We start from the raw sequence: 16,786 nt of genomic DNA on the forward strand, positions 1-16,786 counted from the left end.
CGAATTGGGAAGGCTTGGCGTCAGATTTGTAGTCGGACAACCCCCTGTCGGTTCCCGGGGTAGTAGTCCCCTTCACTTCTCGCTTCGCTTTCAGTTCCGGGGCACAGTGGGTCGAAGCCTTTCCTATTCGGAATTTTTCTGAGCCAAGACATCCTTATGTCAGCAATCAATTTTGTCGAGCTTCAATCCGACAATTATTCCAAAGACACTCTTTACACTCTTTACACTCTTTACACTCTTTACACTCTTTACACTCTTTACACTCTTTACACTCTTTACACTCTTTACACTCTTTACACTCTTTACACTCTTTACACTCTTTACACTCTTTACACTCTTTACACTCTTTACACTCTTTACACTCTTTACACTCTTTACACTCTTTACACTCTTTACACTCTTTACACTCTTTACACTCTTTACACTCTTTACACTCTTTACACTCTTTACACTCTTTACACTCTTTACACTCTTTACACTCTTTACACTCTTTACACTCTTTACACTCTTTACACTCTTTACACTCTTTACACTCTTTACACTCTTTACACTCTTTACACTCTTTACACTCTTTACACTCTTTACACTCTTTACACTCTTTACACTCTTTACACTCTTTACACTCTTTACACTCTTTACACTCTTTACAGGCGAAAGAAGGGGCTAGCGCTGCCGTGAGCGTTGCATCGCGAGATGGACGCGACCGTCGAGGAGATCGTAGTTGAAGGTGGAGAATCGGCGACCGCGACGCGTCGGTCCTCGAGAGCCGGGAAACCAACCGCGAAATTCCAGGAAAATCTGGAAGCGACCGCAAACAGGACTAAAACGTCAAATAAAGTCGTTGCGGAGCAAATGGCGATCGGAAACGCGGCGAACAGCAATGAATCGCTGACCCAGAGGATGCTTCGGACGGTGCTCCAGGAAACGTCGACCCATCTCATGAGCGAACAGAAGAAGATGCTGCAGACACTCTGGGACGCGTTGATGGAGAACCAGCGAACGGCGACGAAGGTGATGAGCGACCAGCTGGAAATGATTCACGAACTCCGGCAGGAAATGCAGACGAGCAAGGCCGAGGCAGCCGAGGACCGGAAGAAGGCCGAAGAAACTAGACGTATGCATGAACGGACCGCCGAAGAACTAAAGGCGATGCAAAAAACAAACGAGCACCTTAGACAGGCGCAAGAACAGGCCACTGAAGAGTTGAAACAACTGCGAGAGCAGTTGAACATGGTGGCCCAAGGCATTGCGGCCAATAGTACCCAGACGAGCCCTCAGCCATCGTATGCAGACGTAGCGCGTACCCCCCCGACAAGCCAACCAAGCAACATCCGAAGCCTATCGTCTATGCGAACAACGCCGTCAGCGTTCACCGATACTCTCTTCTGTACCATCGACACATCGCTCGTTAACGAGGAGGAAAAGGGCAAAGCACAAGTGGGAGGAATCCGACAGGGCATCGAGGAGGAGATGCGAAAGAAGGAGGGCCGACAGGACTGGAGGTGCGCAGCCGTGGTGAAGGACGCGAGAAACGCAGACCGCATCAAGGTGATCTGCAGAGATGAGGAGGAGATGCAGCTAGTCAGGGAGGCGGCAGAGAAGACCGTGGTCAAGGGTGCGAGGACTCTCAGGGACCAACTGTACCCGGTCAAAGTGGATGGTGCAAACCGCACCGCAGTCCTCGACACACCTGGCAACGTACTACCGGGAGCCGCAGAGGCACTGGGCAAGGAGAACGATGTAACCATTGCCAAGATCCACTGGCTCAGCAATAAGGAGAACGGCAAGACGTACGGGTCAATGGTGATCTACGTGACGAAAGGACACGACGCGAAACGACTCCTCGAGGAGGGATACTTTCACCTGGCCGGGGAGTCGGCCAGCACCAGCGTCTTTGAGCGGCGCCAAGGACCAGTTCAGTGCTACAAGTGCTGGAACATTGGCCACAAAGCATTCGCGTGCAAGAAGGAGCAGGTATGTGGAAGGTGTGCGCAGCAAGGACACCAGCACAGGCAATGCCAGGTAGCAGAGCCGTCATGTGCTACCTGCGGAGGGCCGCACGAAGCGTTCAGCCGAAATTGTCGGGCACGAAATGAACGAGGCGATGCATACTAAGTTGCAGATATTCCAACTCAACGTACGAAAGAGAGACGTGGTCCAACTAAGCATGATGAACGACCAGGACCTTCAGCAGTACGCAGTGCTGGCCGTTGCCGAACCATACGCGCGAACCATTGACGGTGCGGTGATGACAACACCGAACAGCCATAGCAACTGGACCAAGATGATACCGACGCAGACGCATGATGGGCAGTGGCCGATCCGTAGCATGCTATGGATTCGACGAGACATAGAGGCGGAACAGATCCCGATGGCGTCAGCAGACCTAACGGGGGCGGTGCTGCGACTCCCTGACAGGGATGTGCTGGTGATCTCGGTGTACGTGGAGGGGAAGAACGAGGAGAGGCTGCTGGCCACAATGGAGATGCTGCATACCCAAGTGACGACGTTCCGCAACGCGTCAGGGAGAAGAACGGACGTGATCCTAGCGGGCGACTTCAATCGTCACGACCATCTCTGGGGAGGAGATGACGTGACAGGTAGGAGACAAGGTGAGGCAGAGCCGATTATCGGTCTCATGGAGGAGCACAGCTTACTTAGCCTTCTCCCCCGGGGGACGAAGACGTGGGAGGACTCGGAGCACTCAAGCACGATAGACTTGATACTGGCGTCAGCTGAGTTGGCTGAGGAGATGGTAGCATGCGGGATCCACCCGACGGAGCATGGCTCAGATCACAGAGCAATTCGAACTGAGTTCGACCTGGGTGTGCCAGAAAGAGGGACCGGCGACAGACGATTGTTCAAAAACGCGCCATGGATAGCGATCAGAGCAAGAGTGGAGGAGAAGCTTCAATGGCTGCCATGGGACGGGGATGTCCAGACCCAGACGGACGGGCTCATGAGAGTTGTGCTCGAAGCAATCGATAAGCTCGTGCCGTTAGCAAAGCCATCTCCGTACGCGAAGAGGTGGTGGACGACAGATCTAACCCGACTTCGACGGGCGTACACGTACTGGAGAAACCAGGCGAGGTCACAACGCCGAAGAGGTCAAAGGTCGCCGGATCTGGAAAAGAGAGCCAAGGAAGCAGGCAAAGAATACCATGACGTGATTAGGAAGCAGAAGAAGGCACACTGGGACGACTTTCTCACGGACGGAGCCAATATTTGGCAATCGGCAAAATATCTCAAACCGGGAGGCGATACCATGAGCGACAAGATCCCGCTGCTTAAGAGGCCGGATGGAACAAAGACAAAGGACAAAGCAGAACAGGCGGAGGAGTTGCTCAGCGCATTCTTCCCACCACTGCCGGCCGTCATCGAAGAGGAAGGTACCCGTTCCCGCCGGACGGAGGTGGATATGCCGAATATAACCTTAGACGAGGTGGAGCAGAAGGTCATGGCAGCGAAGTCGTGGAAGGCACCCGGGGAAGACGGCTTACCAGCGATGGTGTGGAAACAGCTTTGGCCAGTGGTCCAAGACCGGGTTCTGCATCTATTCCGAACGTCGTTGATAGAGGGAGAACTGCCAAACCAGTGGAGGAGCGCTAAGATCATTCCGCTTAAGAAACCAGACAAGGGCGACTACGCCATCGCCAAGGCATGGAGACCAATCTCACTGCTGTCGACGCTGGGCAAGATCCTCGAGGCGGTCGTGGCGGACAGGATCTCGTACGCCGTCGAGGCGTTCGGGCTCCTACCCACAAACCACTTTGGAGCAAGGAAACGGCGGTCGACAGAGCAGGCACTGCTGCTTCTGCAGGAGCATATCTACAAGGCGTGGAGAAACCGCAAGGTGGTTAGTCTCATCAGTTTCGATGTCAAAGGCGCATATAACGGCGTATTCAAGGATCGACTTCTGCAGAGACTGGAGGCCAGAGGCATACCACAGTGGCTGGTCAAATGGATCGATGCGTTCTGCTCAAATCGCACAGCGAGCATTGTGGTGAACGGCCATACATCAGAGCGTCAGCCGCTACCCCAAGCGGGCCTCCCGCAGGGATCGCCGCTGTCGCCGGTGCTGTTCCTGTTTTTCAACGCGGATCTGGTACAGAGTAGAATCAACTCCACGGGCGGTTCGATGGCATTCGTCGACGACTACTCGGCCTGGGTGACGGGGTCGACGGCGGAGACAAATAGGGCAGGCATCCAGGCCATCATAGACAGAGCACTGGATTGGGAAAGACGGAGCGGTGCAACATTCGAAGGCGACAAAACGACTATCGTACACTTCACGCGCAATGCCGAGCGCACCAGCGACACGCCATTCGTGATCAAGGGAAAGGAGGTTAAACCGACACAAAGCGCCAAGATCCTGGGGGTGGTGATGGATGCGAAGCTGCGGTACAAGGAACACATGGCCAGAGCAGCAGCCAAAGGGCTGTCGGCGGCCATGTGCCTGAGAAGGCTCAAGATGCTATCACCTCGGATAGCAAGGCAACTTTTCACGGCGACGGTGGCACCAGCCATGGACTATGCCTCCACCGTATGGGCGCATGCGTGCGGGATAAGAGAATTGAGCTGGCTGAACAGAGCGCAGAAGGTAGGTGCCCAAGCAATCACAGGCGCCTTCCGAACAACAGCGACTGCGGTGGCGGAAGCAGAGGCAAGCATCCCCACGATAGGGGAACGCCATGCTCGAGCTTGCACTAGGCTCTACATCAACCTGCACACTGTTCCAAAGACGCATCCGCTCGCGGGTCTCAAGACGTCAAACAGCCGGAGATACATGTCACCGATGAAGAAGCTCGCGCTGGCGCACGAAGGAAATACAATTGAGCGAATGGAGACAATCCAGGCATATACACTACCACCATGGCACAGCCGCCTGCCCATCGGGTATGACCTCGACCGAGATATGGCGATGGAAGCCGCCAGCAGGATGGAGGGCATCCTGGTGGCAACCAGTGCTTCTGAGAAGGCAGGAACGGTAGGCATGGGCGGCGTCGTCCATGATACCCTGGGCAACAGGCCTGGCCAAGCGGTGGCCAAGTACTCGATCACGATCGGCTCGAGAGATGATCAGAATGTGTATACGGCAGAACTGGAAGCTATAGCGATGGCGCTAAGATGCATGCCGGACGGACTTCAACATCGAGAGGTGACCGTTATAACGAGCAGCCGATCAGCATTGGAAGTGATTGCACAACCTCGACAGCAGTCGGGACAATGCACCGTCAAAGAGATCCACGAGCATGCCGACCGACTCCAGAAAAGCGGCAACATCGTCAAGATGCTGTGGGTACCGTCCCGAAACGAAGACTTCCCCATGGGTTGTGAGGCAAAGGCGGAAGCTCGAAGAGCCGCACGGGGGAAACACAGACTGAAGAAAGCAGCATATCAAGCTCGCTCTACGCGGATGAGACTGGCGATCGCACAGCAGCAACCCCAGAAGACTCTGCCCGATAGGATCGGAAACTACTCGAAGCGAATTGATAAAGCGTTGCCAGGCACACACACACGCTCCCTTTACGATGGACTGAAAAGACGCGAATCAGACATGCTCTCACAGATGCGCACGGGAATGGCTAGGATTAACAGCTACCTGCACAGGATTGGAGCAGCAGAATCGGACATGTGCGACTGTGGACAAGCAGCAGAGACGATGGAACATTTTCTGTTCCGATGTACGAAGTGGGATGCACAGCGGGAAGGCATGCGAAGGATGGGACAGGCAAAGATGGGAAACCTCTCGTTCTTTTTGGGAGGAAAAGCGGCATCGGATGGCCCAAAATGGGCGCCTAACCTACAGGCGGTGCGGGCGGCGATTAAGTTCGCCATGGACACGAGGAGACTAGATGCGAACCCGACTGGGTGACACACTAACTAACCACATTTAGCGGCCAAACCTGGCGATACTAACACGAAACAGCCTCAAACTAGCAGACCATGCTTCAGCTGCTGTAGATAGGATGCTGAACACTTGGAGAAATCAGCCTTCAAGCAGGCCTGTTACACAGAGTCAAGCGAGGCAAGACCGATAAGTGGATGAGGAAGAATGTTGGGCTTCTGGGAGATGCGAACAATAAACTTAGAACTGTAAATAGCCTAGCGCACCTGGCCCTATGAGGTTAGTCCTCCCGGGCGGAATAAATTTCATTCATTCATTCAATTATTCCAAACTCCAATAACTTGTGTCACCGGGTAGTGAAAAATATGGGACTAGATTCATTCGGCTAGGATTTCCTCGCTCTATGATTCCTATCATTTTTGTTTTGTTCTGATAAAATTTTGGTCTCTGAACATCCCGTCATCCCTGACCCCAAAATCTCGATATGACTGTACTCAGATTCCACCATAAGATACGGCCCTTCAGACCGTCAGTTAGCTAGAAATCAAGATCTTCTACATGCTCAATTGCAATCCCACCTCCTAATAACACCCTTCTCGGGGTCTCAGCGACGAATAACTTGCAGTATGTCGACAGCCTGATCGACTGCATCGGCAGCTGGCTTGCCGTCATCCGTGGCGGCAGTGACTCTATCAACGGCGACGCAGCAATAGAGCACATGACACGGGTGCTAACGAACAATGTCGGAGATCGATTTCCCGCGGTGCCATTTGAGACATAGTCCGCTATATGGCCGTGTTAGTCTCCATGTCTGCATCAGAAAATCCCATGAATTTCGCGGCATTAGCAAACTTGCCGAATGGTTCTCTCAGCCCTCGGCAGGTAGAGCTTCCCGGGCTCATGGCGGGATGCCACCATGCCATTACGCGAATCTACGGCTCAATCTGGCAGGCCATATTTCGGACGGAGGGCGGGTACATGGGGATGGGGCCTTACAGCCTGACGGTTGGCGACATAGTGGTTTTATTCCAAGACTGTGCTGCCGCAGGGGTTATTCGGCCGTCAACTGGTGGGTTCAGGTATGTTGGTCCAGCTTTTGTAGATGGAATAATGGATAAAGAGTTCTGGAACCCAGGGTTGGATTCGGATCTTGAGTGGTTTGCCTTGATCTGAACTTCTAGATATGATTTCAACATCTATTCCATCGTCCATACGCTATAACTTCCTGGCAGTCCATTTACCCTGCTGTATCAAAGACTAGATTTGACTACGGAGATTTACTGCTGACTCTCAAAAGATACATATGACTTCCTGCAGTTGAGAGTACAATACCCTCGAGGCTCGTATTATCAGCCATGGACACCCTCTCGCTTGACCAATTAGGGCCCTGCCACGCTCTGGCTCCCATCAGCAACGTAAGCCTCACGAACTGGGCTTATAGCTTCGCTTGAACTCGCACCGCCCTCCTCTACTTTCTCCGTCTCGTTCACCTTTGTCTTCTCCCTGTAGTCAAATTCGTCGCAATCGCCCCATGTCTCCCTCGTGAGCCAGCCTGCATCTCGAGGGATTCTCCAGCCCCTCTGGAGCTGCCTCTCGTGGCTCACACGCTTCAGCCTGTTGGCCTCGGCCTGCGTCAGGTGCAGATAGCACTCGACGGCAAAGGCGTGCAGCAGCAGGGCCATGGCCCCGGACATGGCAAACGTGACCTGGTACGCGGCGGCGATGCGGTCTAGCCTGGGGATGCCCTGCGGCGTGGGCTCAGGGTAGCGATCGGCCAAGACGGCGACGAAGGCATCCGGGTTCCCCTCGCATTCGGGGTAGAAGAGTGTTGCAAGGCCGGGCTGGACCAGGGAGAGGGCGCCGTCGATCCTGCGGCAGTCCATGGCTGCGTGGAAGGTCTTCATGCGACTGATGATCTCCAAGGCCGCGAGCTGGATGAGCCGCAGGCTGATGATGTTGAAGGCGTAGGCCCAGCATCGCAGCATCCAAGCTCTGTGCTGGTCAATCTGCAGTCGCTTGATGTTGATGTAGGCCATGACCGCCGATCCGACCGTCGAGATGGTCAAGATTCCGATGTGGAGTCGAGTTTCAATGGCGCCCCCCAAGGCGCCGGGACCAACGAGGATCGCCCCCGCGTCGCAGACAAAGAGGAGGAGGATGAGGAGATAGCCGTTGATGCGGTGGAACAGTATGAACCTGTACCGGATGACGGGGAGGAACTGCCACGGCAAGAGAAAGCCAATGGGGATCACTGCGGCGAGATGCAGGAGCATGCCGACGCGGCCGCGGCCGTGGGACTGGTACTCCCAGTCGCCGGTGGGCAGTTTGGCCTCCTTGTAGGTGTTGTCGTAGTCAAGGTACATGGCTCGCGAGGCGCAGAAACCTAGGGCGCCCAGGCCGCAGATGATCCATAGGGGAAAGTTGTATCCGCGATGGAAGCCGAGGGCGTTGTAGATGCGGCGGACGGTGGCCACGAATTGGTTTGGGGGTTCTTTCCCGTGAGACTGGTAGTAGAATGGCATGATGGGACAAGGGGAGGGAAGTGTATTGCGTATTGACTAAAGGGTTGAGCAGTAGAAGAGGTGTCGGCGAGAGTCGCATTCGCCGGGACCAGACTGTATCGTAGCGTTGGGCTGAAGTAGAAAGACCAGCCAGGCTGACTGTAATGGCGCATCCGACAGAAGCTCTTCAGTGTGTGCGTCCGAGACTCTGAGCATATGGAAAGAGCAATAGGATACGCGTTCTCGTCAGGGAGCGGCCGGAATGAGTTTCTGGGGCTGTCTGGCCTCGAGTCTGCAGGTCTCCAGCTATGATCCTACATGAGCCAGGAAGAAATGCTACAAAAGAACTGACTGTGTTGAGCTGTGGGAGAAGAAACTTGCCTGGCATGCCGCACGCTTTTTATGGCTAAGGGGGAGCTATTTTTACATCAAAGGGATAATTGGAAGGGATTGCACTGTGAGTACCGAAAATAGAACAGTCTGCCGGAGAGTGCTGGAAATAGAACAGTCTACCCGGAGAGTGCGCGGAGAGTGCTCGGAGATGTGACGGGGGTCGCCCCACCTAAACACCGGAGGTCAGTACGAAACGAGCATAATGCGAAGGAGGGTGGGTTACTAACTACGTAGTTCACATCTTTGATTGAACCCTCAGCTGCCGTATTTCAAGCTATGAAAGGACAACAGTCTCGCCCTATATCACATCTCTGGTAACGGCCCCTTTCATCTGCCCAGGAGCTGAAAAATATAACACGATCTCTGATTTTCCGAAATCTACAGGGAGGAAGCGCTGAAGTTTTTCGCTGAGGTTGCGGAGGGCTGAAGATTCTTAGTAACTTTGGACGACTCGTCTTCTTGTATCAGGGGGCGCTGAATGGGAATGCGTGGAGGTACGGTATCGGCACATTTGACCGTACCTGAAGACCCCTTAAACAAGGCCTGTAGACCGTAGAAATCGGGCACAGTAGGAGCGCCCCGTGCTATGAGCATTTCCTCTGTCCCTGAATGGCCATTAAAACCGGCGACTTGCAATGCAGTCAACCCGCGGACATCCTCTGCAGCAACGTCGACCTTTCCAGTGTCTAGAACCATCTGGACGACTCCTTCTTGTCCGTTCTCAGATGCCCATGACAGAGGCGTTCGCCCCTCTTTATCTTTCGAGTCGACCTCGACCTTGCCTGTGTCTAGAAGCACCTGGATGACTCCTTCATGTCCGTTCTGAGAGGCATATGATAGAGGTGTTCAACCTATATCGTCTTCTGAGTTTACAGCCTCGCCAACCTCATCAACCAAATCTACCAGCAAGCATGAAAGAATCCTCAAAGTCCGTATCTTGAAACGATATGCACTAGTTTAGCTCCTGGCTGTAGGTCTAGAACTCTGTAGGGCTGCATCATTCCGTATGCTTGCTCCCACCATTCAACCAAGGACTCCCCTGGCCATTCGAGCAAACTGAGAAAGTTCTGGAGATGAATTTGGGGGTTCCCCCAATTTCACGTGAGACACCCACGATTCGACAGCATAGCGAGCAAAAGGAAACTTGGATGTGTCTGCCTCAGAAAATGCCTGCCCTTGAGAGTGTACGTCCATTTTTAGATAATAGAGGCAAGCTTGGGAGAGAAGGCAGTGGGAAGTCGAGACTAGCTCGTGTGCGACTCCTGTCATGCCGTTCAAGGCCCACAACCCTTCCTCTGTGAGGAAATCTTTGACTGACTGATGAATGAACTGAACAATATGGGCACCCTGAGATGGAATAATCTCTACCAGACCGGAGCTTAGACTGTTGATTCTTCTGTCTATCTTGTTGTCTTGGATAAAATCTTTTGAAGCCCGACACTCATCGAGCGATGTCCACGCGCCAACAGGATCGGCTACCATGGCCCATTGCAACTCTTCTGTTGTCAAAGGTCTTGTGGAGAAACAGATCCATCGCATCAGCTTGAAGGTGGTCGAGCGATGCGTAACAGCCTTGACGAGCTCGATGTAGACGCCGTTTAAGTCTTCCCGTATCCGCTCAATTTCAGCTATGATCTCAGCTGTTGGTGCTCCGTCATGGTCCAGTAGTAGCACTTGTCTCAAGACCAGGCGTGCCCACATAAAAACACCCTGAGCGTGTTGAATAATCAATTTTCCAACCTCGGTATCTAGGTGACTGGTGGAGATGTGGGCTTCAACGAATGTGGCGATGTCCTGTTGGTTTTCAGACTCCAGTATTACTGTCAAGCCGCCGTCGAGCTCCAGAATAGGGCAGTGACGACAGGAGAAGCAAATGCCAAACTTGAAATCACTTGGAGGAAGGCATGAAAGTTTCCACCGTAGGTACTGAATCAGTTCTAGAGCGGGTTGTCGGCCACACTCATCGAGGGCGTCGATGAAGAGAATGACTGGAAATCTCTTCAGAATTCTCAGAAGCGCAGACTCGAAGTACTTTTGTAGTGTTTGTAGATGCCATTGCCACTTCTCTCCTGGCTCTCCTACTGACTTCCGCTTGGCGTCGAAATCATCGACCAAGTCGAACAAGGCGCCGGGCATACAGCTGAGCAGCTGATGTAGGAGAGATCGGAAGAGGCCAAGTGGTGTCCGCCAGGCTTCGAAATCGATCGTATAGATCGATTCTGAGCCCTGATCGATCGATTTATATCGATCGTCATCTTCAATCGATCGATATCGATCGAGCGGCCCTCCCAGTGGATCGATATCGATCGATCACTCATTGAAATCGATCGATCGATATCGATCAACGATCGAATCGATCAAAGATAGTCCTCATCATGACTTTGCCCATGAGCCAAAGAACTTGCCTTCATTTGTCTCCTTCGAGGAGACCATGAGGAAGACGGGTGATTAATGCCCGCTTTACTCCGGAACCGCTAGAATAAAGCCATTACCACACTATGGCATCGTATACGTAATCCGAATGGAGTATCATCTATCAAGCTAATGAGTCCCTCTCCATTTCTGGTGACGACGAAGCTACCGTAAGAAAGTCAACAGCTATCACAGAGCCTCACCGGACCGGTCAGCTTCGAACCCGCAGAATCCTGAAGAGGAAGGTGGGGGGTTGCCTTCCTCCTTGGGAAGCATGCAATGTCTCTCCACCAATGGCGTTTGTCGGGATGTTTTGTGGGACACGCTCATGTGTTAGGATCCACTCGGACGCAGTATCCAGGGCCGCCTACCCGGCACCTCTCCGACTTACCACCCGATCGACGATCAAATCGATCGATTTCGAAGCCTGGTGTCCGCTGTAGTTCATGACCGCGGCCATGGAAAAAGAAGTCAAACGCCTGCGTGTCGGGCCCGTAATGAGCAGGAAGTTCTCGAAGCGCGTACTTCATCATGGTTGACTTGCCCGACCCAGGTTTCCCCTTGATCCATAGGAGACCTCGATTCTGATGTGTCCATTGGATCAGAGTTTCGTGCTCGACGAGCCATCGGCAGGTGCCATTAGCAGCTTTGCGAAGCTGCAGACTGTACTATTGATAGTATGTGATAATAAGAGTATCGGAATAATTCTGCTCTCCAATAGAATATAGACAGTAAACAATCTCTTTCGTGGTGGCGCGTTTTGATGGATAGAATCATTGTCACCTGAATAAGAGTTGGGCCCCTACAATATTTTCCTGCTTCCACTTGCAAGTAGAGACTCTGGAAAAGCCAAAACAGGGTCAACACACCTCTATGATCGACCTATTGGACGCTTCATTGCTCATATTCGGGCTTCTTTCGGACACGGGCTCCTCCGATCATAATAGCGATGTATGCCAGCTACTGTCCAGCCACTGTTACGCGAACATAATAAATGGACAGTTGCCTCTCAAAACATCTACGTCGTCACTTCAACAAGCCGCAATGAAAGATCTCCGTCTTATCGTGGCCAACAAGCGATATTTTGAACAGCTAGTATATGTATACATCCCTCTATATTCAGAAGCTCAGTACAGGTGAGAGAGTGGCATACCTTCGATCACTAGAATTTGACACCTCTCTATACCTGATCTTGCTAAGCGTAAACCCCACCGGGAGGGAGCAGCGCCTTGATCGGCTTGCCATCTTTGCGGCCACCAGTAGTGATCGAAAAGATCTCTATCTCAGCGGTGCCAGTTTGGAAGTCGGCCTGCCACTCAGCGATGAACATTTCGTAGTTAATCCAATCCAAGTCATCAATATCCGTGAGAAGGGTGCTTATGACGATCAGTTAGGAGCAAAAAGTCAGATTGATGAGGAACGTACGCATAACCAAATCCATGAAGAGCCATGTTGCCGTAGGTTGTCGTGCCAGTGACTTTGGCTAGAATTCGCTGGCCGCTATCGTTCTCGAAAAGAAGTTGGTTCTCATAAGACTTATCGTTATTAGTCAAATGTGCTCTCTTTGGTCTCGTTTCATGGGTTTTATTGAACGTACAGTATATTCTCCACTTGTTGAAGGCAGGGCCTTCTCATAGGAGGAAGTAATGTTCTCGACAATGTGCCCATTGAACTGGCCTTTGATGTCGCCACCCCAGACAGGAACCATGGCAATGATTCCGCCCGGAGTAGTAGTATTGAGCGGCCATCCGACGCGGTAGTCGATCGTGATAAAAGACTTGCCCTTGGGTCGGTTGAAGATCCTATCCGTCGCCAGGGCACTGGCCAGGAAGCAGGTAAAGATCAAAAGCCGAGATAGCATATTGGAGTGAAGGTGAGACTTGGAGAGCCAGGCGGATTGTTAAGGACAATCTTGAAGATGTTCTGAAGATTGGATAGATGTGATGGCAATAGTTGAGTCTGTAATAAGTCGTCTAGCAAAGAGGTTAATCGTATTGATATCCCGAATCTGCTAGGCACGTGTGATTCATGGAAAGAGACCTCCAGAGATTCCGGTGAGTGATTCAAAAGAAGGAGGGCCATGGACATAGATATATGGGCAAGGCCAGGACTTTGGTAGTCCAGGATATCAATCACTGCGAGTGTGCAAGGCAAGGCTGCCACTGACTCAAAAAGGCAAGCCGAGTGCTACATGACTGTCGAAGAAATGGCCGGTTATTGGAATTGCTTATTTTTTAGGTTGAGTCTATATTTCGTGGCTTGCATTCCAACGAAATACGAGGTGGTACAGGCAATCGTATTACAATTCGAGTCGTATCTATTCTTAGTGCCGTTAGCTCTAATGTAGCACTAGATCTCATGAGTACCTCTGTTCATCATACACTTACCATCCATCGGTTTGGACAATATCTAGAAGGAGCCTCGGGATGTTCTCAAACAATTAGGAAATGCTAGATATGCGTGAGACACATTTGAAGTTCGAGTTCATCAGGATTATAATTTCGCTCAAGACTTGTATCCTTACCTAGGAGCTCGTAAGTAATGATACTAGTTAATCTCGTATTTTAGGCTCAGTCAAATCTCACATTTTGGACTCGGGTCAGCCGCCACCTGCCGTCTCATTCAGCTGGTCCGAATCTGCCGCTTCTGGGCGTCGGTGCGGTAGAGAATTGTGAGACAAAGACCCGAAGTGTCTAGTTGAGTATGGCAGTGGCTTGAATCCAAGAGCAGATGCGGATATTGAATGGTCAAGAGAATCAGTGTGCGACATGCAAGGCAAGAAGCAGCAAATGAGAGTAAGCCAATGACGACAAGAATTGGAATTGCCAGGTCAGCGATCTGCGCAGTTGTTGCTTTGCAGAGAGCGGTCAGCTGGGATCTGAGTCGCCCTGCGTCATTCTGCTTAGCAATGAGTGGATGGGCGGCCTTGTTTAACAAATGCGCAAGGCTGGGATCTGCCACGACGCGACATTATCACTCGCCTTCAACCAATCACTCTCTCCCCAAGCCTTGTATTACACAAGTTCGCCGCATGAAAACGGAGATTGAAATGCCGTCTCACCCGTTGTACCACCAGGTCCCACCGAGCCAGGACATTCTCGTCACTGACCGTATGGACAGGCACCCCGCTTGGATAATGGTCCGAAATTTCATCAAAGACATCCTGCAGACCCGTATACGACCGCATTGGTTACTAGAATCAGTAAGTCCCCTTTTTCCTGGACAATTCGCCTAGCTTGCCAAGCACTACGGACCAAATCAGACCAGAATTGATAACAGCATTGGCTACAGCGATCAGGTTTAACTTTGGTTTTATGTAGTTTTCCCGTTCTTATCGGCCAACAATTCTCGAGCAACAATATCGTGTTCTGTAAGCCAACTTTGAGCAAGAGATGCGATTCACGCAATTACTAGCAGCGCATACTTCACTTTTCTCTGCTTCAACCAGGCGATCTAGGGAATGAGTCTGGCGCGAGACCAAAAATATGCTGGTGGCGACATCACTACATCGCTACGGTAGAACCCCGCCTTCCAGCAGCTAGCACTCACCACTCGTATGTTACACCAGGCTGGCGGCTTTATCCTGTCTAGCCAAGTGATTGGGTGCCTTGCACATTCCGCAGTTTCTTAACTCCACTGGCGTCCCGAGAATCGGCTCATAACTTCAGCTGAGCCAATGCCATGCGACACTAAATCCGGAGGCCCCTCAACCAGCCAGTGGCGCTGTTGCCTGGCGCGGCCAGGAGCTTAGCTGCTGCTCAGCATGTGCCGAGCCAAAAAGAGGCGAAGCTTCAAGGCAGTTGTATTTTGTCCCGGGCCACCACTTCGGCTTGACCCCTCATTTTGCGGCTGCGTAAATAAAGGAAACACGTAGTCTGCCGCGCGGCTTCATGCGCGTGAGATTTGAAGCCTCATGAGCCCTAAAGCCGGCCTTCTTAACCGCCCCATGCTGCACGACCTGGATGACGCGTCATGCGTTGCCCAGAGGCGTGAAACATATGGCTGACTCCAAATCTAGTGCTCACGAAGCCGAGAAGCAATACGAATGCTCATTTTGCGGAAACCGCTTCAAGAATAATAACGAGATGGAGCGGCACCAGAAGTCCATCCACCTCTCCGCGTGGCTCGGTTAGCTTACACCTCCGCCCTAGCATGCGTTCGGTCGGTACCAGCCATGATATGTATGCGACTATCATCCGGCCAATATCATCGGGGACGTTGTGGTCTGTACACTAGCCAAAGGAATTGTTCTTTAGAAGACTTACAAATTGAATGGCGGCATTCTACTGCTTTGCTTGGGTGGCCTCTCCATAGTCAGATATCTTTTTAGCCAGGCTGCCTGGCAGACAAATAAGCAAACACGCCGTAAAGATAGCATTTATCTACTTTGGGCACCTTATCTGCAGCTTCACAATCAATATCTCTAGCCTAATTTTTAGTCACCTTCCCCTGACCGCGGCCGTCGACATCTCTGAGCAGCAAATCTTCTGACGATTAAAGACCACAGAGAAACCGCCAGCGACCATTTACCCCCGCCACTTCTCTGCTTAAGAATCTTGTTCTTAGCGATTTATGGTCTTGGCCTTGGTTAGTACCTTGGAGAAGTCGGCGTGTGAAAGCGGAGGTGGCGTTGTTGACACCTCTTGTATGGGACGGAAAGGCGTTCGGGGCGGGATCCCTGTGATCGTATTCACTTGGTCAGTTTAGTTGTGAGCGGATTCTGCCGATGGCCTGCATTTAATCGACGTCTTACGTGCTCGTTCCTTGGACACCAGTGATCGGAATGGTCTGGTCTGACTTGGTCTTGGTCTGGTCTAGACCGCCAAGACTTGGTCTGGTCTGAGGATTTCTCAAGACCATGGTCGGACCGGTCTTAATGGTCTGGACCGGTCTGGCTATAAATAGGTCAGGGTGGCTGAATCTTAGACTAATGCAGTTAGAACATTCAGTACGGAATGAACCCCTGAGAACAGCTGAGTTTTCCACTCACATAAAACAATTAGGTCCATAACAACCTGCTTGTATGCTATTGTTATGGAGTCTTCAACTCCAACCTTACCGTCCCTATTCAATATAATGATACCAAATTCAACGTCTCTTACACCATCTCCTGTCCCTACATCGCCACCTACCCCTACTCTACCACCTGGCACCTGCCCCTGTTCAATATCACGAACCTCTAGATGAGTTCGTATCGGACCGTATCACATACGTGAAACAAGCGACAATTGCAAAGAAGGGATTTCGTCTAGGTTCATCACACACGTGGAAGTATGGCCTCTAATGCATTCGAGGTAGCGATAAGAAAGAGGTGTATTACCAGGGTGGCGATTAACGTAATGTCAATCAAGAGGTTGTCAACCAGGTTGATGTCAACCAACTCAATCCAACTCAACGGAGCTTATTCTTACTAATCAACAAACTTAATAACATCACGATATTGAGTTGGTTGTGTTGACGAGTTGGTTAGTGATGGCTATGTATGTATGTATGTATGTATATTTTTCGTCCGGGGGGCCGTTAGGCCCGTAGACTCCCCTACTGAGGCACAGGACGTGCTGAGCTAGGGATCCTAATCTACAATCTACATAATGCCATTAGGTGGGGTTAGGCTTAGTCATTTGCGACGCGA

General features: G+C 51.7%; 7 protein-coding genes across 7 annotated transcripts; 3 read left to right on the forward strand and 4 right to left on the reverse strand.

Moving 5' to 3' along the window:
- Positions 1-156: 156 nt before the first annotated feature.
- BGZ61DRAFT_541543 (uncharacterized protein) lies at positions 157-678 on the forward strand (the record flags this gene model as incomplete). The annotated part of the gene is made up of 1 exon (XM_046255060.1): positions 157-678. One exon carries the CDS (start codon positions 157-159, stop codon positions 676-678), a length of 522 nt encoding a protein of 173 aa, XP_046094154.1.
- Positions 679-852: 174 nt separating this feature from the next.
- Positions 853-1,188, forward strand: BGZ61DRAFT_373924 (uncharacterized protein; the record flags this gene model as incomplete). The annotated part of the gene is made up of 1 exon (XM_046242291.1): positions 853-1,188. A coding segment is annotated over one exon (336 nt), but the record flags the coding sequence as incomplete, so codon positions are not given.
- Positions 1,189-6,923: 5,735 nt separating this feature from the next.
- Positions 6,924-8,370, reverse strand: BGZ61DRAFT_500636 (uncharacterized protein; the record flags this gene model as incomplete). Its single annotated transcript, XM_046251585.1, has 2 exons — positions 6,924-7,025; positions 7,339-8,370. 2 exons carry the CDS (start codon positions 8,368-8,370, stop codon positions 6,924-6,926), a joined length of 1,134 nt encoding a protein of 377 aa, XP_046094156.1.
- Positions 8,371-9,016: 646 nt separating this feature from the next.
- Positions 9,017-12,059, reverse strand: BGZ61DRAFT_500637 (uncharacterized protein; the record flags this gene model as incomplete). The annotated part of the gene is made up of 6 exons (XM_046251586.1): positions 9,017-9,040; positions 9,310-9,564; positions 9,616-9,678; positions 9,778-10,934; positions 11,606-11,810; positions 12,024-12,059. 6 exons carry the CDS (start codon positions 12,057-12,059, stop codon positions 9,017-9,019), a joined length of 1,740 nt encoding a protein of 579 aa, XP_046094157.1.
- A 290-nt stretch (positions 12,060-12,349) lies between these two features.
- Positions 12,350-13,015, reverse strand: BGZ61DRAFT_524296 (uncharacterized protein; the record flags this gene model as incomplete). The annotated part of the gene is made up of 3 exons (XM_046252637.1): positions 12,350-12,530; positions 12,580-12,689; positions 12,752-13,015. 3 exons carry the CDS (start codon positions 13,013-13,015, stop codon positions 12,350-12,352), a joined length of 555 nt encoding a protein of 184 aa, XP_046094158.1.
- Positions 13,016-14,963: 1,948 nt separating this feature from the next.
- Positions 14,964-15,510, forward strand: BGZ61DRAFT_467930 (uncharacterized protein). The gene has a single exon (XM_046247829.1). It carries the CDS (start codon positions 15,117-15,119, stop codon positions 15,285-15,287), a length of 171 nt encoding a protein of 56 aa, XP_046094159.1. The 5' UTR covers positions 14,964-15,116; the 3' UTR covers positions 15,288-15,510.
- Positions 15,511-15,903: 393 nt separating this feature from the next.
- On the reverse strand, positions 15,904-16,412 carry BGZ61DRAFT_487162 (uncharacterized protein; the record flags this gene model as incomplete). Its single annotated transcript, XM_046249938.1, has 3 exons — positions 15,904-16,049; positions 16,145-16,333; positions 16,367-16,412. The coding sequence occupies 3 exons, from the start codon at positions 16,410-16,412 to the stop codon at positions 15,904-15,906; spliced, it is 381 nt and encodes a 126-aa protein (XP_046094160.1).
- Between the last annotated feature and the right edge of the window lie 374 nt (positions 16,413-16,786).

The sequence above is a fragment of the Ilyonectria robusta genome (genome assembly GCF_021365365.1).
Source record: "Ilyonectria robusta strain PMI_751 chromosome Unknown BGZ61scaffold_65, whole genome shotgun sequence".
Classification (NCBI taxonomy): Eukaryota; Fungi; Ascomycota; class Sordariomycetes; order Hypocreales; family Nectriaceae; genus Ilyonectria; species Ilyonectria robusta.

What these genes read in the sequence shown, in the direction of transcription:
- BGZ61DRAFT_467930 (XM_046247829.1), top strand. Translation starts at nt 15,117, where the DNA reads ATGACGCGTCATGCGTTGCCCAGAGGCGTGAAACATATGGCTGACTCC.